The 24,441-nt window shown below is 38.5% G+C and overlaps 1 protein-coding gene across 1 annotated transcript in view; it reads left to right on the top strand.

Moving 5' to 3' along the window:
- The window catches only part of LOC141490642 (piezo-type mechanosensitive ion channel component 2-like), a 101,009-nt gene that overhangs the window by 58,954 nt on the left and 17,614 nt on the right, over positions 1 to 24,441 (top strand). Inside the window, exons 30-39 of the mRNA XM_074190810.1 lie at positions 6,279 to 6,652; positions 7,708 to 7,974; positions 9,816 to 10,074; positions 12,930 to 13,118; positions 14,933 to 15,110; positions 16,270 to 16,399; positions 17,116 to 17,263; positions 19,253 to 19,464; positions 22,655 to 22,813; positions 23,997 to 24,144. Of these exons, the coding sequence (XP_074046911.1) occupies positions 6,279 to 6,652; positions 7,708 to 7,974; positions 9,816 to 10,074; positions 12,930 to 13,118; positions 14,933 to 15,110; positions 16,270 to 16,399; positions 17,116 to 17,263; positions 19,253 to 19,464; positions 22,655 to 22,813; positions 23,997 to 24,144 (2,064 nt within the window). The remainder of the gene's footprint in view (positions 1 to 6,278; positions 6,653 to 7,707; positions 7,975 to 9,815; positions 10,075 to 12,929; positions 13,119 to 14,932; positions 15,111 to 16,269; positions 16,400 to 17,115; positions 17,264 to 19,252; positions 19,465 to 22,654; positions 22,814 to 23,996; positions 24,145 to 24,441) is intronic.

Raw genomic sequence — 24,441 nt, 5'->3', positions numbered from 1 at the left:
TCTCTCTCTCCAGCTTGCTTATGATGCCTGGGCAAATAATTCTGCATCAGCTATCAGGCTGTGGAAACAAGATGAAATAACATTTTGGAAAGAAAAAAAGAAGAAGGAATGGGAGCCACAGTGTCAAAGAGGTATTCATTCATTCCAAAACAGAGAGTTGTATGATAACTTTGATGGTCTAAGAAGAACAATTGACATTAAACAGTTTGCATATTTGATTCATGACTTAATAATAAATAAATTGAGCTCTAGGAAAGATTACATCAAGATCTTATAGGAATGCTATGGGTTTGTTTTTTTTTAATTAAAAACTGAGGAAGAGGGGCAGCTAGGTGGTACAATGGATAGAATACCTGCCCTGAAGGCAGGAGGACCTGAGTTCAAATCCAGTCTTAAATATTTAACAATTACCTAGCTGTGTGACTTTGGGCAAGTCACTTAATCCCATTGCCTTGCAAAAACCAAAAAAAAAAAAAAAAAGAAGAAGAACTAAGGAAGAGAGATTATCATTATGTCCTGTGCCTATGATAAAGACTTGAATTCTTTTAAAGGATAGTATGTTCATCTGAGGCATTTGCAGTGACATCTGAATTTTGCAAATCTATTTGATACCATAGTTAGAGCTTTGGGTCATAAAAGGAATCAGAGAATTATTGTTCTGAAGGGATGCTAGAAATATTTTTAAATGTTATTGATATATTTTCTATTGCCTTCATTTTATTTTTTTACATTTAAAATGAAAATTTATTCATTTATTTAGTATTTTACTCTCCCCATACATATAAAATCCATTTTAACCTTTTTTATAGTTTATTTTTTAAGGATCTAGATTTATTTTAGATTATTACAATAATTTTGTTATAAGAGTAAACATAACCCCCCCCAAGAAGATGAGAAACCTCAAAAATAGTGAGACAGAGAAAAAAAATGTACTTCAGTCTGTGTTCAGATTCCAATGTCTCTGGAGCGAGTTGCTTTCTTTATCACAAGTCCACCAGAGAAGTTGCTTCAATATTTTTCCCACAGTTGCTATTACTAGTTGTATTTCCCTCTACTTTATTCCTCCCCACTCTCATTAATTCTATTCTCTCTCTCCTTTCATCCTGGCCCTCTTCAAAAGTGTGTTGTATCTGAGTACCCTCTCTCTCAATCTTCCCTCTCTTCTGTCACCTATTCCCCCTTCCCTCCCCCCATTCCCCCTTATCCCATCCCTTTCTTCTCATTTTTCTCTAGGGTAAGATAAATTTCTATACCCTATTAAGTGTATGTTATTTTCTCTCTGAACCATTTCTTATGAGAATGAAGGCTCACTCATCCCCCTTTGCCTTCCCCACATTCCACTCCATTGAAAAGCTTTTTCTTGCCTCTTATGTGAAATTTTTTAGCTTCTCCATTTCCTTTCCCTTCCTCCCAGTACTTTCCTTTATTACACATTGACTCCATCTTTTTACTATATTATACCATTATATTCTGCTACTTCCTGTACCCTGTCTATAAGTGCTCCTTCTAACAGCTCTTATAAATGAGAAAGTTCATATGAGTTATCAATATCTTCTTCCCATGTAGTAATACAAATAGTTCAATATCATTAAGTTCCTCATAGTTAGTCCTTCTCATCCATCCCCTGTATGGTTCACCAGAGTCCTGTACTTGGAGATCAAACTTTCTGTTCAGCTCTGGTTGTTTCAATAGGAAAGTTTGAAAGTTCCCTGTTTCACTGAAAGTCCATCTTTTCCCCTGAAAGATGATGTTCAGTTTTGCTGCGTAGTTGATTCTCACTTGTAAGCCAAGATCTTTTGCTTTCCAAAATATCATATTCCAAGCCCTATGAGCCCTTAATGTAGATGCTGCCAGATCCTGTGTAATCCTGACTGTAGAGCCTCGGTAGTTGAATTGTTTGTTTCTGGAAGCTTTTAGAATTTTCTCTTTGATTTGGGAGTTCTGGAGTTTGGCTATGATATTCCTGGAAATTTTTCTTTTGGGATCTCTTTCAGGAGGTGATTGGTGAATTCCCTCAATTTCTATTTTATCCTCTGCTTCTAGGATCTCAGGGAAATTTTGCTGTATTATTTCTTTCTTTTTTTTTTATTTTTTATTTTTGCAAGGCAAATGGGGTTAAGTGGCTTGCCCAAGGTCACAGCTAGGTAATAATTAAGTGTCTGAGACCGGATTTGAACCCAGGTACTCCTGACTCCAGGGCCGGTACTTTATCCACTGCACCATCTAGCCGCCCCAGGTATTATTTCTTGAAAAATGAAGTATAGGCACTTTTCCTGATCGTGGCTTTCAGATAGCCCAATAATTTTAAACTTGTTTCTTCTGGATTTGTTTTCAAGGTGGATTGTTTTTCCAATGAGATATTTCACATTTTCTTCTAAATTTTGGCTGTTTGGAAGAGTTTTATTTCTTCCTGATTTCTTGCAAAGTCATCAGCTTCCTTTAGTTCCCTTCTGCATTTGAAGGAGTTATTTTCTTCAGAGAACTTTTTTATCTCCTTTTCCAGCTGGCCAATAAACATTCTTCTCCTCATTTGCCTTTTGTTTTGCTTTTTTCCATTAGGCCTAAACTGGTTTTTAACATATTATTTTCCTCAGTATTTTTTTTTTTGTATTTCTTTCACCAAACTGTTGATTTGGTTTTCATGATTTTTCTGAATCACTCTCATTTCTCCTCTCAATTTTCCTCCACCTCTCTTAATTAATTTCAAAGTCTATTTTGAGCTCATCCATAGTCTGAGCCCATTTTCTATTTCTCTTGGAGGTTTTGGATATGGAAGCTTTAATTTTGTTGTCATCTGAGCATGTGTTTTGATCTTCCATAGGACTAAAGTAATTCTCTACAGTCAGATTCTTCTTTTTCTGTTGTTTACTCATTTCCTCAGCCCAAGACTAATTTACAGCACTTTCAGGACTTTGGGGGTTTTTTTTGGGACACCCCACTGGGATCTTTATTCCTCCAAGGTCTTATGTTCTCTTGCATTCCCCTTTGCCCTGGAGCTGTAAGAAAGAACCTGCTTGGCTATCTTAGTATGAAAGCCCAAACTGCCACCTGGAGCTGAGTGTGGGCAAACAGCAGAGTCCTGCCCCCAGGGAGAGTAGAGAAAGTTTTACAGTATCCCCTGACCCCTTTACCATCTGTGGGCTGTGTTCTAGAGGTGCAGGCTGGTTTCCCCTGATTCTCACTGCAGGTTCTGTGGCAATACTCCCTTACTCCACACTCATTCTGGTGTAGCAGAATTCTTTCCCCACCCCTTCAAGCTGTTCCCCCTGCTGTGCCGTAACCTGGGCTTTTTCCATCTCCTGGTCCTTGTGAGACATACCTTTCCTGCAGAACTTCTAAGTTATCTTGGACTAGGAAAATGTATCACTCAGTCTTTCTGTGGGTTCTGCCCTCTAAAGTTTGGCTAGAGTCATAATTTGATGGCTTTTGGAGTTTGGGGGGAAAGGAGTTCCCCAGAAATGCTGCCTTCATGCAGCCATCTTGGCTCTACCCCCTCACCTTCATTTAAAAATACATCTTTCGCTATCCTTATCTGGAAAGGCACTCCTTATAACAGAAAATGAAAAAGAAATAGGAAAACAAAGCAACCCAGCAAAGTTAACCAACACATCAACCATATTTGATAGTATATATGTTCCACTTTTAGCCTCTTCTATGCAAAGGAAGGAGTTGCATGTTCTTATTTCTTGAGGGACGTTAGAAATTATAAAGCATATGGTCTTTAATAAATCAGATCTTTGCCTAAGAAAATATCCATCAAAAATCACTTTAAAAGAAGTGAAAAATTAATGTAAGAATTTGAAGCATTTTACTCCTTACATGGTCTGGAAACAGAATCAGATTACTAGGCTTCATGTCCCTAGTGTAATTCCAAAAAAATTATCATCATCTAAAGTTGAGAATCATTTCCTAGTCACTAAAAACACTCCATGCCCTAACTCTCCAACATATATAAATCCCCACTAATGTAAAATAAGCAAGTTTTTGATAATAGAGAATAAAACAGATGATTCCAAGTGATATCTCTCTTTCTAAAGAGTCAGAAGACAAAAGTCTAGAGAAATGTGAAGATACTGATGCTAATGTCTTTGAGAAAGAAGATAGAAGCTTGCATAAATTTGGTAAGTATACCAGATATCTATGAGGGATTAAGGTATACCATGGAAAGAGACAAAAAGTGCTTTAAGAGGAGGGTAGGAATCAAAGATAAATATCTTTGCTTTCTCATTTTGCCCAAGGTCCACCCTAGATCTGCCTGTTAGCTCTGGGGAAATTTTTATGATTTTGTCTGATGAGAATTTATTCAATTCAGTAACCATTTGTTAAGCACATACTATGTACAGAGCCCTATGCTCAGAATGGGGGGGGGCATGAAATTTTTTCCTATCTCATGAAGCTTACACTGAAAATATAAAATCCTGATACTCTAAGAGGTTTTCTTCTCTAATTAGCTGGGCTTTGTTCAATTTTGTTTTGACTCTCCATACTGAAAGTCTACGAAACACATATAATGGGGTGTTGTTACATAAATATTTGGAAATTTGATTTGTTCTTCCCTCCTGGTTTTCTCTGTCTCAGAAATTCTAATGCAGAGAATAATTGACATGGTCAAATTTTCATGGGTCTTTGGGAAAGTCCTGCTGAGGGACATCACTGAAGCAGTACACTCCCTGTACAAAGAAAGTTGGGAAATATCCACTGTGTTAAGGATGGAGCGGTGCATGCTACTGAGAGGGCTCAGCAAGGTAAGGGCCATGGCACTCCAGAGTAACTATCCTTGAATTATGTTAAGTTCTTTGAGTCATTCACTTTAGACACATCATTCTATAGTCTGGCTAATAATTCATGTCTTCTGTGAGTTCCTCACCAGGGTGATTGTCACTCTTTCACATTCATGGATTTCTACTTATTCAGATCCAAAGTTTAATAAAATTCTTCTCACCAGGTACAACCAACAACCTCAGATAAATCTATGAGAGAAAAGTGAAATGTTTCTTTGGTGTACTTAAAGCATCCTTTTTCTTCAAGGAAGGGAATGCCCCCCCTCCCTAAATCAAATTGTTTGAACATCTTTGATGTCCTTTATGTGTTCCTCTGATTAAAAAACCATTAAATATTTGCTACTAAAAAGGCACAAGTATAGGGCTGCTCGGTGGTGCAGTGGATAAAGCACCGGCCCTGGAGTCAGGAGTACTTGAGTTCAAATCCGGTCTCAGACACTTAATAATTATCTAGCTATGTGGCCTTGGGCAAGCCACTTAACCCCATTTGCCTTGCAAAAAAATCTAAAAAATAAAATAAAATAAAAAAATAAAAGGCACAAGTTTTGCTGCTAGGGACACAAAAACCAAAAAATGAAACATAAAATCATTTATTTAGATCTTAAGGGAATCTTTTATTGGTCATCCACTTCAACCCCCCTCATTTACAGTTGAGGATAATAAGGTCCAGAAGTTTCAGTTACTTGCCTGTGATCATATAAGGAGTAAATAGCAGAGCTAAGTTTAGATCCCAGATCCTTTGACCCCAAATCCAGCACCCTTTCAACCACATCACCCTCTCTTGTCAAATAAGAGTCCTTCCCTCAAACAACTTACAGTCTCCTGGGGTAAGACAATTCAGAAAAGTGTAATGCAAGGTTAAAAGAGAGATCCAGACAAAGAACCCTAAGTTTTGAGTGAAAACGAGAAATCATTTTTGATTAGGAAAATCAGAGATTATATGTGGCAACTGTATACTATAGTAAATAGGGCACCGAACTTGGAATCAAGGAAACTTGATTGCAAATTCTGGCTCAGATATTAGCTGCATGACCCTGGACAAGTCATTTAACCTCCCCATGCCAGTTTCTTCATTTGTAAAACAATGGTAATATAGCACCTACCTCACAGGTTTGTTTGTGAGGATCAAATGAGGTAACATAAATAAAGCATTTTTCAAGCCTTTAAGTATCATTTAAATTTTAACTACTGTTCTTCTCCTTTTCCTCCTTCACTTCCCCTTTCCTCTTCCTCCTCCTCTTCTTCTTTCTTTTCTTTTTCTTCTTTCTTCTTTTTCTTTCCTTTCTTTCCTCTTCTTCTCCTATAGTAGGCAACTAGTGTTAATTATAAAGGAAGAGAAAGATTCTGAAGGGTTGAGATGCAAAGATGGTGTATTCCTGGCATAGGAGATGTCCTTTGGGAATAGACGGATGGAGGAAATGATATATCTAATTCCTGTTAATGGAACCCAAGCACTATGCTTTATTTGTAAAATGAGAATGCAAAATGTCATTGTAGGGGGAAAAGGCCACCAAAGAGAAAATCTTGAGATACTACCATTTAAAGCTTCAGGAGAAACAGAAAATGACACCTGTTGAAAAAAAGAAAAGGAAACCAGGAGAAGAAGATCAGGAGTTATCTGGTGCTGGGTTACCAGAGTACCATAAGGACAATGCACAGTTCCCAGATGAGCCAGAAAAGATGAATCCTCCAGGGGATCAATGTAGAGATGAAGACACCTCAAGTCAGCAATCACTCAGGGAGGAGCTTCAGTTACAGAATGGAGAGGGAAAGGACATTGTCAAAAATGACCTTGAAGACCTGCCATCATCAATGGGGCATCCCTCAATTGGAGAAGACTTAGAATCACTTGAGCCAATTACAATATCCAGGTGAAAAGATCTTGATTAAAGCTTAGAGTCTAATAAGGACAAAATTTTGCTATGCAAAAAAATAGAAGCCAGAATATGTTTTCAAAGCACACTTTTGCTAAGTCATCACATTGAACCCTGAGCCAAAAAAATATTGGTTTAGACAAGCACAAAAATAATTTACCCTAATTTACCCTGCAATTTAGTTTTTTAAAAAAATGATAGCTTATTTTTATATTGCTTTCACTTCTGAATATATCCTTTCCCCTCCTCTTCCCAGAAAACCATTCCATATGATGAAGAATAAAAAAAAGAAGGGGGAAAATTTAACTCAATAAAACTTACCAATACTTCAACCAAGCTACATTTTTTTATTTCCATTTACACTGTAACCTGACACTTAATTTAAGAAAAACAGCCAAAAAGATAATCCAAATTGATTTTGATCTAGTATTTTTTCCAAAAGAATTTAAATAAACCAAATAATCAGAAGTCAATTTTGTTAGTAAGAAAGTTCTAGAAAATGCTTCATAATTTATATGGAATATCAAAATTAGATGAGTTCTTAGAGACTCCAAACCTATCTTTTTTATCAATAAAGGAACTGAGGTCCCAAGGGAATATATGACTTAACCAAGGTCACACAATGTTCTGACTCCTAGTCCATCAATTTTCCTCCTACATTCATCAATCAACAACTGTTCAGTAAATGTTTACCACACACAAAGTACTTTGAGTACATTAGACTAAGGAAGACTACTAGCTCCTTAGAAGACTTGCTTTAAAGAACAAAAAAGAGAGGTTTGTAAAGTCAATTGTTTAAATGAAAATGAATTATTGCAGAGCGCTTATCCTTTGGAATAAGACCCATCCCCTGAATTTTTTCCACTAATAAATTGTTCAACAAACCCTCTCATAGATAAGAACAAATATAAATCTCAGTTCAGCCCCACCCAAATAACTGCAAAACCCTAATGGGGTTTTCTGATGTTTGAAATTTATTTCATGTGAATTTAATGTATTTATTCTCAAAAGTTTTGATGACTTGTTTTTTTTTGTGACTTTTGGGGACCTAGGGATCTCTCAGAGATGGGTGATGACTATACAAGTAATAATGAGGAAAGCTTGGGTGAGGAAGATGAGGATGAGCCAGTCTCAGGACTTGTTTGTCAAGTAGCCAGCCCACCCTACAGCAGCTCAACGAAAGCTCAACAAAGAGGCTCTTTATCAGAATCCAAAGATTTGGTTACTTCCCCCCTGAGAGGGAGGAAGAAAAGAGTCACTAGATCAATAAGAAAAACTTCCTTGCCATTATTGACAGCTGAAGATCTACTCCTTAAAAGGCAAGAAGTATTTCTTTCCTTCTTTCCCTCTCCTCTTCCCTACTCCTTCCTTTTCCCTCTCCTTCCCTTTCCTTTTCACCTCTGTCCTTCCTTCCTTCCTTTCTTGTTTCCCTTCCTTCCTATTTTATTTCCTAAATAAAAAGCACTTATTTTCTTTCCATTTGCTGCCCAAAAAATGAAAAAAATCCTTGTTAGAAATATGCATGGTCAAGCAAAATAAAAGCTCACATTGTCTGTTTCTGAAAATGAATGTCTCATTTTCCATATTGAATCCATCACTACAGTGTTGAGAAGTGGGGAACATATTTCATCTTCAGGACACTACAATTATAGTTGGCTATTGCATTGATCAGAGTTCTTAAGGAAAATGAAAGAACTATCATAATCCATTATGAATGAGGTTATCTGCTCTTATTCTAGTGAGGGCATTCCAAACCACTCTACTTCAGTAAAAGAATAAGTTACATGGCCCAGGAAGCTAGTGGAAAGTGGTCTTTGGAACAAATTGGTTAGTTAGGGACTGGAGCTGTAATTTCATTGTTTCAGAGAACTCCCCAAGGAAGAAACTATGAGAGATTAAGTGATTAGCTCAAAGTCATTTGTGTGAATGTATCAGAGAGAAGAATTGAATTCAGGATCCAGACCTTAAAGCTAATCATCTATATGCTATGCCACTCCTCAAATAATCATTTGTTTGAAAATATGTGCCATAAAAATTTTGAGCGAATAGAGCTTTTATAAATGATATATTTAAAAGCCTAAAGGAATTTCACTATTGAAAGAAATATTTTTATGAAATGGATAATCACCTCCCAGTTATTAGCTTTCTTTTTTAAAAAAGATTTTTAGATTTAAAATTTTCTTAAAGCAGATCGTATTAGAATCTATAGTTACTAGTATAGATTTAAAATTAGAAGTAAATGGAATTTTCATTTTTATCTAGTTGAACATCCTCACTTTATAGATGAAGGGGAATGCCTTGTTCAAAGTCACATATGTAGTAAGTAGAAGAGTTAAGATTTGGGATGGCTAGATGATGCAGTGGATAGAGCACCAGCCCTGGAGTCAGGAATACCCGAGTTCAAATCTGACCTCAGACACTTATTAGTTACCTAGCTGTGTGGCCTTGGGAAAGCCACTTAAACCTGTTTGCCTTGCAAAAAACCTAAAAAAATGTGCTACCTTTACAATTTTAGGAGGAAAGTCACTTTTTAAATATTTGGTATATGGGTATATGTGTAATTTACCCAACATAATAAAGTTATACAAGTTTTAAATGAGTAATTTTTTTAAAATCTAGGATCTAAGAAGGTATCCATGGTGCTTTTTGATTGTGAAAAATCAAATTAAGATACATATGAAATTGAATTTTATTTATTTTTTAATTTTGCAAGGCAATGGGGCTGGTGCTCTATCACACCAAAAGTTCTAGTGCTAAGAAAATCTTATAAGGTTGTTGCAAAAACTTAAAAATTAATAATAATAATAATAATAATAAGAAGAAGAAGAAGAAGAAGAGTTAGGATTTGACCCCAAGATCTTTTGCTCCAAATCCAGACCTCTTTCTTCTACAGGAGCTTATATGGTGCTTCAAGTTTTACAGTGTTCCTTACAACAATGCCATAAGATAAACAGTGGCAGCATTATTATGCTATTTTATAGGTGAGATTTAGAAAAGTAGAGCCACTTGGCCAGAATCCTTCAGTAAGTATCAGAGTCACAATTCAAATCCAGGCCTTGTGACTCCAAATCTAGTACCTTTTCCCTACCTTGTGTCTCTTCTCAAGCAGTGACCTAGGACTGTTCTTAGTCATTCCAATTGGATTGGTTCTTCCTTTCAGGTTATTTTATGACCATGAGCTGGAGGAGGCAGATAAGTTCTACAGGAGCATCCCCCAAATGGTGAAACTTACTTTGGAGCTTTATAATCTAATTGAGTCCAGGTCTGCAATGCTCTGTTACTTCGTGATCATTCTAAACCACATGGTTTCAGCATCTATGCTGACATTGGTGCTTCCCATTCTGTGCTTCCTGTGGGCTATGCTTTCTGTTCCAAGGCCTCCTAAACGTTTCTGGATGGCTGCTATCTTTTATACAGAGGTAGGACAGAAGATAACATTCACATATTGTTGTTGTTGGGTTATTTCAGTTATCTCCAGTTCTTTATGACTCTATTTGGGATTTTCTTAGCAAAGATTCTAGAATGGTTTGACATTTTCCTTCTCCAGTTCATTTTATAGGCAAGGAAACTGAGCCAAAGAGGATTATGTGACTTGACAAGTATTTATTGGAGTGTATGGAGTATTCAGGAGCACTAGCACCTTTGGTGTGAGGTCTTGCCAAACTGTTTTCAAGGCTGTTTATCTACTTTTGGTGCCCACCTGATTCATCCAATTCTCACCTGTGGCTCCAGGAAACTGTAGCATATGCAGTGGCCACACCTGTTATACCTTCTGAGTAGATGGGAAAAAAGAGGTTGAGGATAACTGGATGGACCTCAGACCTATTGGTGAGGAAAGGGGATGTTTTGTAGTGGAGGCTACATTTGAACTCAGGTCCTCTTGACTCTAGAGCTGGTACTTTACCTCAGCTCTCACATACTACCATGGCATATTTTTCTCTTCCTAACCTCCCCTTCAGACCTTACAAACAATGCACTAGCTTTGAAGAGTCAAAATGAAATCACAAATGGGTTTTTCTAAAGAATAGTTACAGAAAAGAGGTGTTGTGGCATAATGGATAGGACTTTCTTGCATTTGGTTAACTTCAGATACTCTGTATATGTCTTGTATTTGTCTTACTACTGTGTTGTTATCCCCACTAGGTGTTTGTTCCTCAAGAGCAGTGACTGCTTATATATGTGTGTGGGTTTCTGTGTATGTAACTGTTTGTCATTCTTTGTATTCCTTGCTCTTAGAACAATCCTGTCATATGATAAACATTCAATTTTTGTTTTTCCTTCATTTTGGAAGAGGACCAGTGACATCATGGAGTGACTTAGGAGTGAAATGAATTTAAGTGAGGCGGTTATACAAGGTTATCACCCTTGATTGGTTCTCTCTTTCTAAATCATCAAAGTCCAGTGGCAAGGTAAAAGTCAGTACAACTGACAATGGCCCTGCATGCAGTGATGACTTTGACCTCTTTGATATCTGACCAAGCTCTAAAGATTCCACAGCACCTGCTTCAACTGCCTTCATGGCCCTTAGAAACAGATTGTTCTCATCTACCCATTCCACTAGAAAAATTCTTCACATGCTGGTAAAAGATATCCCTTTTCCTCATCAACGGGTTTGAGGCCTGACTAGTTACCCTCAACCTGGCTTTTTCAATCTGTTCAGAAGGCATAATAGGTATGACCATTGCACATGCTACAGTTTCCTGGAGCCACAGGTGAGAGTTATATGAATCAGGTGGGTACCAAAACTGGATGAGTAGCCTTGAAAACGGTTTAGCAAGTCCTCATACCAAAGATGCTAGTGCTCCTGAATATTCCATACACCCCAATGAATACTTATTGACTGAAAGATTGATTGGCTAGATATATGACTGAATAGCCTTGGAGTTATAAAGACAAATTGGCACATCTGACTGTATGACTCTAGGCAAGTCATTTAACTTCTTCATGCCCTTGTCAAATTTCTGATACTATAAGTCATTCAAATAGTTTTTAATCTATATCAATAGATATAATTTTCTCACTTAAAGTTCCCTATTAAATTTCTCCCAAAATAAAGTTATAGGATCAGCACAAAGGCTTGTACACAGTAGGCATTTAATAAATGTTTGTTGATTTGAATTAGAGGCACTTAAACATTTCATGGGGTGATTTCATTATATAGGGAACTTCCAGTGAGAAAACATACTCTACCAATGCCATGGGGAGCATTCTGAGGCACTGTGAAATTAAATTTGCCCAAAGTCACACATCAAGTAGATAGCAGAGCCAAGTCTTCCTAGTTTTGAGTCCAACTCTTCACTATCATTTAAACATTACATAGAATTTTAACATCACTTTTGGTGTGACATTCTTTAAGCTGAAAGAAGTGTCTTTGGGGCTATCAAAGTGAGAAAATAGAAGATGAATGATTCAATCTCTGAAAGAGCCCACAGTCTAGTGGGAATGAAAAAATGAGCATAGAAGTAAATAGAAAACAAAACTGAATAGAATAAGTAAGCACCATAGGAAGTTAGAACCCCCAGAGGGACCATTTCTACCTTAAGGAGGATCAGGAAAGACTTTGAGAAGAAAGTGATATTTCAGTTGGATCTTGAAGAATGGGGCAGATTTCAAATTTCACTGGCAGTGAGAAGACAATGACTAGTCCATCAGGCTGTTTGAAAAAGTACGGAGGTGACCAGGGGTAGTGTTTTGGGTGACAAAGCTACTTTAAAAGCATTTTCAGTCAAAAAAGAGAATAGTTCCTTAGCATATATATCTACCTTGAGGAATGGTTTGGTTTGGGGGCAATGGACTGAGAGAACATTGGAATTTGTCTACTATTTGGGAACTGTGCCAAATCAATTACCAGGCAATAAATACTAGAAGAAATTTAGAAACAAAGATTTTTAGAGATTAAGTCACATAGACAAAAAGGAAAAGAATAAATATTTCAGAAAAATTTTTAAAGGTTGAACAAAAGCATAGGATTATAGGTTTAGAGATGGAAGAGTCATTAGAGGTTATCCAACTTAAACATTTTATATTGAGGCCCAGAGAGAGAAAGAAGCATGGCCATGGAAACTTCCCTTCTCTTTGAAGAATTTCAGCAGTATCAGATAGTGATATACAGAAAATTCAGCATGTCAATTATTTTTTTTCTCTCTCTCTCTCCCTTATTTCTACAGATAATACCCTTTAGAGAAATCTCTAGTCTAAGAAAGACTAATTTTAGACTAAATAAGTAGTTTCATCTTGTTTTGCATGTTCTCTCCCTTCCATTCTCTCTCTTTAGGCAACAGTAGTGGTCAAATATTTTTCACAGTTTGGATTCTTTCCCTGGACCACAAAGCTTTATGCAGGCATACATGGAGAAAAGCCATTCACTTTGCCAAATATAGTTGGAACTGAAAAGAAGAGTGGCTACGTCCACTATGACCTTCTGCAACTGTTGGCTTTGTTTTATCATAGGTCAATCTTGAAGGTAAATGGCCCCAGAAGAGGATATGTTCTTTGGAAATGGTTTCAATCACTTTATCATTTCTGGCAGTTATTGCTTTTTAGATCTTTTTTTAATAAAAAAAATTAAGTAGCTGAACTTCACAGCTCCCACAAAGGACAGACTCAAATCAATCTCGGCATAGTCCAAATGAGAAAGTTGAGATATAGAATTGGCTATTTGCCCTTTCCAAAGGTCCCAGAGGCAAAGACTTAAATAGGTTTGAATTTCTGACTGACCTGAAGGCACTGGTGTTTTTCACTTGGTGCATAGGTCTGCATTAAAGGCAATTTTAAATCAGATTTGTTTCTAAACTTTTTAATTTTTATTTTTAATGGCATTCTATAATCCCAATGGGCTTGGTGCCAGGAATCCTTAAGAAATTTTCCCTAAAGTTTGCTCACTTCATTGAGATTTCTTCACAATGATGAGCATGGAGTTTAAAGACAGGAAATAAATAGAAAGAAATTCCTCCCTCTCTGTCCTTAATACTGTTTCTTTGTACATACTTCAGAGCACATATCCTCTTTGTTTCCCAGTATAGGCATAAACTAAGAATTTTTGTACTTGAGAGATGAATGACAAACCTTGCCAAGGCAAGGAAGCCTGATGATGGGTATTACAAGTTGGGGGGGGAAGAAGCAGACTCTCCCAAAGAGGGGGATCCCATGAGGCCACTAATGGGAAGGCTTCCCATCCCCCTAAAACCCTAGAGGATGCAAGTCATTTAGTAATTCCCTTCTTAAACTAATTATTTCTATAATTGAGGTCTTTGGGAATTCAGAAGTTGTCTCCAAACCATGAAGATTTGGGTTCAGGTCCTGAGTCTGACTTATCCTGGCCATGTAACCCTGCACAAATCACTTAACGTCTCAGTACTCTAAGGCATTCAAGGCTACTAGTTGTAGACTAGGTTCCAACCTGTGTCTGCAGTAATTCCCCTTTATCGATGAAATCCCAGGTCTTCTCTATCCCCTTTTAACTTCACCTAGTCTTTATGAGGTAGGTATTGCTTTCATTTTCACAGATGTCCTTCTATATTGAGCCCCAAATTAATTAATCTCAGAGAGATGGTGGGAGTGCAATGAGAATGAAATAGAGATGGGGTGGGGGTGGGGGAGACCAGACTTGTAATTGCTGTGATATAGGGAATGACTCAGAGTTAGTGGTGGAATAGGATCAAGAACCTATTTCTTCTGACTCTCGGTTCAATGGACTTTGCCAGGCTGCTGAAATTTAGCCAGCTTTAAAGGTTTAAGAGAAAAGCTCCAAGAAAATAAACAGTCCTCGCAATAGGGGATACATTAGGGACTTAAAGGAAGGCACAGATAGCCCATTCTGAAAGGCTCTATCAGATGGACTTGGGGAAGCACATTTTCATCCCCTGGAAAATCTGACCCCAGGCTCCCCAAAAACTCAGAGGTTCTCTTCTCTCACAGGTGGGTGGCATCCCACTATGTTTTCAATTTAGTATTCCTGACCAAACTCTGACTTTCACATACTCCCTATAAACCATTTTTAAGTCAAGCAGATTTATGTGGTAAGGGCTGGGGCTGGGGCTGGGGTGTGAGAGGGTATCACAGTTCCCCTTTTGGGATTCATAAGTTGTTTTCTCTGGGGATCCTTCCACCTTTGTGTCCCCAAATCCTCCAGTGTCATCCAGGGCTCTTTACCTTTTATATACAGCTTATTCCTTAGCTCTGAGGTCCATGAGTGCCTATTTGAACTTTGGGGTGGAGGGAGGAAGGGAGATCAGCAAAATATATCCTCAGATACTTTCCTTTTTTCCTCCAATCCAGAGTCTAGGACTATGGGATGAACCATCCTCTGACCAGGCTAACTGCAGAGAAAAGAAAAAGATTAGAAAATCCAAGAATCGAGGACACAGCAAAAGAAAGCTGGGAGACATCCCCCAGGGTTGGCAGGCAGAGCCTTCTCCTCTTCCTCGGCCTGCCCCCTCTCTGTGGGCTTTCTGGAGTAAGAGAAAAACACCTTTGGGTGCAGGTGGACTTTGGGGGGAACAGAGTTATTAAAAAAAAACCAAGATCTATTTCTTCATTCATAATTCCCCAGATCTGATTCCTTGTAAGGGCTTTATTAGCAACCCTAGTCTGATTTCCTCACTACAACTCCTGCTCCTCCTCCTCCTGTTTCTCCTACTTTTCCCCTTGAGTATCTTTGGGAAGTATATAATGGAAATCTATGGGATCCAAGGACCAAGGTTTCATAAGTAAAGATAGAAGGAATCTTAAGAGAGTATAGATTCCAATCCCCTAATTACGTAGATGAGGAGACTAAGGCTAGAAGTTAAACTACTTTTTCAAGTTTCTGAAACAAAATCTGATTTCAGGTTTTCCTGACTCCAAGTTCAATGCCCTATTCATTTTATCCAGTCGAATACCCTCATTTTATAGTTTGAAAACTGACCCTGAAGTGATAATATCTGTGTCTCAGTTCCCCCCTTCTTTTTTTTCCTTTTTTTCCTTCTTTTCCCCAATCAAGAAGTTGAACTAAATCTAAGGTTCTTATCTTTTCTTGTGTTTTTAATGATCCCTCTGGTAGTCAGATAAAGCTTTTTCAAAATAATGTTTTTAAATACATAAAACATATGGGATTACCAAAGAAGCCAATTTTACTGAAATATAGTTATCAAAATAGGTTTAGAACCCCCTGGATTAGATGAGTCTATTTTCTAGCTGATGATCCCTTAATCCTCACTCCCCATCCCAATCCCATCATTTTTTCCCCATCTCCATTCTATAATCACATAATACAATGGGGATATCCCTCATTAAGATTTCTTTGCTCTAGAATTTGACCTTGAAAATTATGCCTAAAGAGGCTCTAGTCGTTTAGTCTCCTCCTGTCCTTACCCTTCCCCTCTCCTCCCTCTCCCACTACTCCCATCCCCACTTCCCTGTTTTTATTATGAAAGACTTCTAGAGCAAGTCTGGGGCTGCAAATATGAGTATCATTATAAAGAATATGGCTCTGTCCCTCAAATGAGACATGTGCATTTCCCTCTGATGGGGAAAAAAGTCAGATTTTTGCACTTATAAGTAGATTAGGTTTTGTAGAGAAGAGGTTCCAAAAGAGATCCTAGAAGAAGATTGCTGCTATCTTGTGTCTTTTTCAGGGGAGTTTCAAGTCAGAAGAGCCAGGAAGATAAGGAGCTGGTTCAGGAAATTTCCAATCAATAGAAAACTGTTCACCACATGGATGCTGAAGAAACAGCTAGTGAAATCCAGAAAGCTGGCAATTAAAACGTAATTGATCTAGTTTTTGTTAGAAGAGGGGCTAGAAAGAAGAATATTAGACCTGTAAGGGGACCTGGGTTCAAGTCCTGATATATCAAATCAAGTAACTCTTGGACAATAGGGATCCCTGAGAAATAGGAAAAGTAGTGTGGACTTGGTGATTGTTAAGATTTATTTCAGTTCTGACATTTTAAGATCTAAGGGTCCTTCCAGCTCTGCCAACTGAATAAATGAATGAATCAACACTCATTAAGCACTTACATTTTACAAAGAATAAAAACTGAAAAGTAGGATAGTCTATGCCCTCCAAGAAATAAGATAAATCAATGTTTTTGGCTGTAAGATAGAAAGATTCCATGGCTCTTATTGTGCAGCAGCAATGCAGCTGGTAATACATCTTCCTTAATGTTATTTCAGTCTATAAAACCCATATTTTTTTTCCTGATGCTGAACCATTTGATAGTGCCACAGATTTTGATAACAAAAACGTTTTGGAATCTTTTCTGAGTCTTTGGAAGCTGCTGCTGCTAAAAATACTGAATTTGAACCCTGTCTCAAAGACTTCCTAGTTTTGTGATCTGTAGGGTAAATGGGGATAATGGTGGTTGTTCTGAATAGAAGACATTGATGAGGTCATGCATGCAGTTTCTTCTTACTCAGGCAGTCTAGGATGAACTGTATTGTTCAGATACAGGTTATTGCTGCATTTATCTTTGACTCTTCAGTGCCCTTCAGATCTATTGGCCCATCAGACAGTTCTTCTACAACATCATTCACCCAGAATTCAGCCCCGTGTGTGACGTCTATGCCTTCATGTTCCTGGTTGAGGTTTTCAACTTTCTCATCATCATCTTAGGCTACTGGGCCTTTGGAGTAAGCATACTCTGTCTTTCCAACCTGCATATTTCAATACTCTGGCTTCTCCTGGGGCTGCTCAGAACTTTGGAGCTCCCATCTACCGAAATACTTTAGGGAGGTTGAACCAGGCACATCACAAATCAAGTCTGGTCTTGGCTTCCTGAATGGCAGCAGAGAAATCTTTTACTTTTTATTTTAAATACCAGTTTCACAGATCCTATTACTGAAATGGCTATTGCTTTTTGTGCTGTGTCCAAGGCTTTTATTAAGTTGTTATGCTGATATTGTTAATTAAAGTGAAAGATGGGAAGCAGGACAAGTGGTGGCCACTGGCCATCTGGGCATTGATGTCCTGGCAGGTAGACTTACTTATCAATTCTTCCTTCCCTATTAGTGTCCTTCCCCCTCAGCTCTATACATCCTCTGTGCTTCCTACTACTTACTGACTCAACAGGGGGATGAATAAAACAATCTCTGTAGGCACCAAGACAAGCGTCTTGGAGTAAGAAAAGGAGAGGGAAATAAGGAAGCAACAGAATCTTTTTGAGTTGGAGCAATCCCCTTTCTTCCAACCCCTGATCCTCTGTGCCCCCTCCCTTAGAGAGCTCTGGGCTCTCTAGTCCTAGGCAGGTTGCCAGCACCTCTGTGCTGATTGTCCAAGGTTCCAGAACTTTAGTTACAGCTCAACCCATCATCATCCGTGACCAGAATATAGTTCTAGGCTCTGTGGGAAACACAAAGAGGACAAGACAGTCCATGTTGTTAAGAATTATAGAATTTAATTGGAGATAATTCAATTCAGCAATTCAACAAACAAATATTAATCACTTTCTGTGATTGAGATACTTTGGCATTAACTCCTAATTGTGCTTCATCTTGCCTGGAATAATTGAAGTGTATTGTTAAGCAATGGGAACAGCAAGATGAAAAAATATAGTTTCTGTCCTTGAGGAATATGTGTGGAAGGCATAAACAAGAGTAAAAGAGAGGAAAGAAAGGAGGAAAGGGAAGAGAAGGGAAGAAAATGAAAGGGAAGGAGGGAAGAAGGAAAGAAGGAAGGAGGAAGGGAGGGAGGAAGAAAGGGAAGATAGAAAGAAGGAAGGAAGGAAGAAGAGAGACAGCAGACTGGGTAGAGCATGGTAGAGCATGAACTGGTCCTTGGAGGAGAGGTAAAATTTCAGTGGGGGAGAGAGGGGAAGAGGGCATTATAGATCAAGGGACTGTTATGGACACAGGAGCAGCAGTGAAAAGTGTCAGATGCAGCCAGGGGAAGCAGAGACATATTTGATATTAGTAGTGGACACAGATCTGAAGAGGAAAAGTTGAGGAATGATTGTGGAAGGGTTTGGGAATCTGGGATTTGATTTTGAGTTTGATCTTGGGTTCAGATCCCAGCTCTGATATTTACAACCTTTGATAAGATCTTTGGTAAGTCATATAACTTCTCTGGATCTCAGTATCTTATTTTGTAAAATGAGATAATTGAACTGAATGACCTCCATGGCCCCCTTTCATGCAAAAAATCCTTCAATCCTGTTGTCTTGCATATGAGGCCAATGAGTTTGATGTGGGCAGCTAGGTGGTGCAGCGAATAGAGTACCAGTCCTGGAATCAGGAGCGCTTGAGTTCGTATCTCAGACATTTGCCACTTACATAGCTGTGTGCAAGTCATTTAACCCTGATTGCCTCACATCCAGGACCATTGCTAGTTATTCTGACCACTAAACCTGGATGACTCCAGAGGAGAAAGTGAGGCTGGTGACAGTTCAGCCCCCTCACTCACATCCATATCATGACATCACCTCCCTGATCTTGACCTTCTTTGAAAACAAAGGACAAACAACAACAATACTAAATAAATAGGAACTAGTCTCTGAGCAGGATTGTGACCTGATCACAGTGGTATCCAGGGAAGATTAATTCAGTTGGGTGGGCTATTTCTGCCAGTCATGTCATGTATCCTGAGGATTGTGCTTTCCTAATCAGTATTTCTCATCTTGTTAGAAATACTCAGCTGCTGACTTTTCTGAGACACTTTCTGAGGACCAGGTGCCAGAAGCTTTTTTGGCAATGATTCTTATACAGTTTGGCAGCATGATTGTGGACCGTGCCATCTATCTGAGAAAAAATATATATGGCAAGTGCGTGTTTCAGGTTGTCCTTGTCATCGGAGTTCATTTCTGGTTATTCTTCATTCTTCCGGGAGTAACCAAGAGGTATTTCTGATGGGGTGCAAAAAAAAAATCAATGTTGGGAAAAATATTTTTTTTTTCATTTCCAAGGAAATGGAAAACCCAAAGTACTCAATCCTCCTATGTGGTTAAGTATAAGTAGTATAGACAGTTCAGTTCAATTTATTCTAAAAACTGTTTCCTAGCATTCTGTGCAAATCACTCTGGGGCTGCAACAAGAAGGAGGAATGCTTATTGAGCCTTACAAACTTTTCAACAAAATGAGAGGCACCATCTTCTTGATTTGCTCAGAGGTCAATGTCATGATTGGCAGATTTCTCCTAGACAGTACCAGGATAGGGGAGATGTCTAAATGTTTTTAGCTTCAAACCTCATTCAATTGACCAATACATATTTATTAAGGGTTTATAGATGCTAAATACTATGCTGAGCTCTGAAAATGCAAAGGAAGTGGGGAGGGAGTCCCAGACCTCAAGAAGCTCACATTCTAATGGAAGAGATAAACATACTGAGTTATATACATACCAGATATATTATGGAGTGAATGGGAGGCAATCTCAGAGGGAAAATGCTAGTCATGGTGGGATGGACAGATCTCTTGCAAAACTGAGTCGGGGAAGGGGCAGCTAGGTGGTGTGGTGGATAGAGCACTGGCCCTGGAGTCAGGAGTACCTGAGTTCAAATCCAGCCTCAGACACTTAATAATTACCTAGCTGTGTGGCCTTGGGCAAGCCACTTAACCCCACTTGCCTTGCAAAAAAAAAAAAAAAAAGAAATGGGTCAGGGAAGCCAAGGGGGAGAGGTACTTTAGGCAAGGTTGGAAAACTGCCTTGAATGGATACTGGAGACTTTCAGCATCTAATACTGGTGGTGGAATAGAACATTGTGACAGAGCCAGGATTGTTACTAATGGCAGTGATAAAGGCAGCTAGAGGCTGGCCATCCTTTGAGTCCCACCATGCCTCTTCTAGGGAAGCCATTGGCAGTATATGGCTTGATGAAATAAATATTCCCCCCCACCCCATTTCTTCTAGGAAGTTAGTAAAGGACTAATTAGATGCCCTTTGGTGATACAGTTAAGTAAGTAAGGGGGATAATAAATAAATAACATTGAAAGTGTTTGTCTGGAAAATTTTTGATGTTACCATCTATTACTTCCCTACCCTGAGAAGCCTTTGTTAGAAATGGAAAAGAGAAGAAAAGAATTAAAAATCTATTATGATAGTTAAAATCAATAAAGAATATATTTATTAATTTAAAGAAATAATTAAAAGTAGAATAGGACTCCCAGTGTTCTAGTCAAAACTCTGACCAAAAGAGCCATTCAAATAATATAGTTTAATAGAAAAATTTCCACACCTCCCTCTCTACCATACAAAGAACAACCATTATCACAATATTGTTTGTACAATGGTTTATATATCTATTTAGTAGAAAAAACACTAGACTTTGATCAGTTTCAGAGGTCTGTGTGTTCAAGAGTCTATTCAATGTATGTATGGTCTTGGGAAAGTCTCAACTCATGAGACTCTGCTTCCATTCCATCCTCTGCAAAATATACTCTAAGGCCTCTTCCAAACCTAAAATTCCTATGCTGTTGCTGTATCTAGACATTAGGATCTGTTGCTGGGATGAAAAAAGACTTGATAGAAGAATTAGATGGGGGCATTTTTTAGTCTAATTCTAAAAGCAGTAGGTTCCTTTATTTGGCACATTTAAGGGAAAACAGTAGTAGGATCCAACTGTAACTGGCCAGTTGGGCAACCCAACTCCCTTCCTTCCTTCCTTCCTTCCTTCCTTCCTTCCTTCCTTCCTCCTTCCCTCCCTCCCTTCTTCCATCCCTCTCTTTCTTTTCCTCCCTTCATTCTTCTCTCCTTCCTTCTTCCCCTTGTTCCTTCCTCCTTCCCTTCCTTCTTTCCTGCCACCCTCCCTCTTCCCTCCCTCCCTCTCTCCCTTTTTCCTTCCTTCTTCCCTTCCTTTCTTTTTTTCCCTTTCCTTTCCTATATTTACTTAGGGTATAATTTCCTTACCAGCATGTACTCTTCCCAAAGGAATGTAAATTGATCATTGAAATCCTAAGATATCTTGGGGTTTCCTGACTAGAGTTCTTACTTAAGGACCATGCCTTAAACTCATTGACTCAGAGTAAATGTATATAACAGTTATTTCTGCTTTGGGCAGAAACCCTAAAGTTCTTCCCTTCCCAGATTAGAGGGAAATTTTTTTTAACTAAATAGAAGAGGCCATTCCCTGTCTCATTTGTTACCTAGCCTTAATCATTGACTGGGCATTGCCTCAGTCAAACTGAGACCTATTAAAAACCTTAGCTTAAAAAAATCCAAGATCTCTCACTACATGCAGAGCCATTCTTCCATCCCCCTCTCTCTTTCTTTTCCTCTCTCCCTTTCCTCCCTCCCTCTCTCCTCCCTCCCTCAGTTCCTTCCTCCCTTCCTTCCTTCTTTCCTGTCACCCTCCAAGTCATCCTGATCTAAATCTTGCCAATGGACCCAGACGGCTCTGGAGGAGAAAGTAAGGTTTGTGACTTTGCATTGCCCTCCCTCACTCAAATCCAATTAATTTGCATGTCATGGCATCACCTCCCTGATGTCATGGTCCTCTTTAAGAAATGACATTTAAAGGAAGGTCCACAAGAGAAGATCATATGACTTAGTCATCCAAGAATAGCACAGAGAAGAAAATCAGGATAACTAAGAAAGGGTATTAGGTCAACCTTTCTAAAACTGAGCTGGAAAAGGGCAGGGAAAGAATACAACCAGAGATGATGTTAAGGCCTTGACCTTATGATCTTCAGGCCATGGCAGAAGTAGTAATCCACAAATGATCGTGGATTTCTCAGTTCTTCATTTTATGCTGCAGGGCAACTTCAAATTGAGGGAAGCTCTGAGATGAGGATTCCTCTGATATTTTATGGGAGAATGGGAAGGGGTGTAGAACTGAGGATGCCACAGGTATGGGAAATGTCAATTAGCTTATGCTTTTCACAAAAGAGGCAGAGCTAAAGAGAAAAGTTTTTGGACAGGATAAGGGGGCATATTTTGGACATAGAGAACTTATTGAATGGAGAAACACTAAGCCAGAAAAAAAAAGTTTTTTCCAGATAACAACAGGGCAGGGGTTATTCTCTCTATGACACAGATGGAAAATTCAGACTTCAGGAACTTAACAATAACATTTTTTTTCTGTTTATTTGCAGGAGGTTCAATGCAAACTATGTGGCTCAGATTTGGTATCTGGGCAAATGTATTTACTTTGGCTTGTCAGCCTATCAGATCAAATGTGGCTACCCAAATCGTATCCTGGGCAACTTTCTGACCAAAAACTTCAATTTTATTAACCTCTTCCTATTTCAAGGGTAAATAACACTTTCCACGTTCCACAAAATTTTGTGCTATCATGGCTATTGACAGGAAAACTTCAGAGATATCTATGTTAGTACTAAGTCTTGAGTCATTCCATAATCTTTCAAAAAGGACATAGAGACTAGACTGAAGTTTCTGGTGTCCAGGTATACAACTGAACAATATCTGTTGTCTTTTATGACTCACAATTTGCTAATGGGGGTAGAGTAGGGTAGATCCTTCCAAGGGAATTGTAGCAAGCCAGGCAATAGTTCAGATATGAACAAGACCTTGGGGTTTCTATGAAGTGCAAACTCAATATGAATCAACATTATGATGTGAAAACCCAAAGTGCAAATGTGAATTTCACTTGCAGGAACAAAAGCATTCCAAACAGAAGCTGGGAATATGGGAGGTGATAACCCTGCTAACTTCTATCCTAATCCAATAGCATCCAATTCTGGATGCTATAATTTTTAGGGCTTTGACATACAGAAAATACCCAGAGGAGGCTACCAAGATAACTTTAAGACTTGTCATCCATACTGAGAGTTTCAACTGAAGCTGAAGCTGAAACTGGGGCTGTTTTGAGTAGAGGACATTGGGTGTGGAGTAAGGAACATGACAATTTTATTTTTAAGTATCTGATGGACTGTTATGAGATATATCAATTAGATGTTCTCTTCTTTAGCCCAGAGAACAGAAAAAAGAGCGGGTAGATGTTAAAGAAGAACAGACTTTGGCTTCCTAGCAATGGAGTTATCCAAAAGTGGAATAGTGACTTTGGTAGGTAGTGAGTTTTCCATAACTGGTAGCTGCTTCAGGATAGGTTGGATAAAGTGACATCTGAGGTCCTTTTCAACTCTGAGATTCTGTGAAATAATTTTAAAAATAATTATATGCCATATGCATTCTCCTTGAATTTTTCATTTTCCATTTCACAAACATTCCCTTAGGTGTTCCACCTGATTTCACCCTCCAAATTTTCTTCCAATTTCATATCTAGATGATTCACCTGCAAACACTTATAGGGAATGGTTTCATAAGAATATAGGAAAAATAACAATGTAAATATGATAAGATGGCTTATAAATATTTGGAAGGGGGTCCAATGTGCTCTCTTCCTGCCTAAGGATGAGAGTTCAGTTTTTGGGAATTTGAGGAGGTGAGATAACAGAATTTTGTCTCCTCTTCCAGTTTTCGAATAGTGCCTTTCCTTTTGGAGCTGAGAGCAGTTATGGACTGGATATGGACTAATACTGCCCTCAGCCTTTCTAGTTGGATCTGCCTGGAGGACCTATATGCTGGTGTTTTCATCATGAAATGCTGGAGGGAAGCCGAGAAGGTGTGTGATCATGTTGTTGAATTATATCTGATTCTTTTTGATCTCATATGGGGTTTTCTTGGCCAAGGTACTTGGCAAAGTGGTTTGCTATTTCCTTTTCCAGTGGATTAAGGAAAACAGTGACTCACCTAGGGTCACATATCTAGTAAGTGTCTGAGGTCACATTTGAACTCAGGTCTTCCTTAATACAGGCCAACTGCTATATCCACTAAGTTACCAAGCTGAATCCTAACTTTTTTCCCCTATTGATTAGTCATGCCTAACTCTCTATGACCCATTTTGAGTTTTCTTGGCAAA

The sequence above is a fragment of the Macrotis lagotis genome, chromosome 1 (genome assembly GCF_037893015.1).
Source record: "Macrotis lagotis isolate mMagLag1 chromosome 1, bilby.v1.9.chrom.fasta, whole genome shotgun sequence".
Taxonomy (NCBI): domain Eukaryota; kingdom Metazoa; phylum Chordata; class Mammalia; order Peramelemorphia; family Peramelidae; genus Macrotis; species Macrotis lagotis.
Note: the sequence above shows the minus strand (reverse complement) of the source record. Positions and strands in the feature narration are given on the sequence as shown.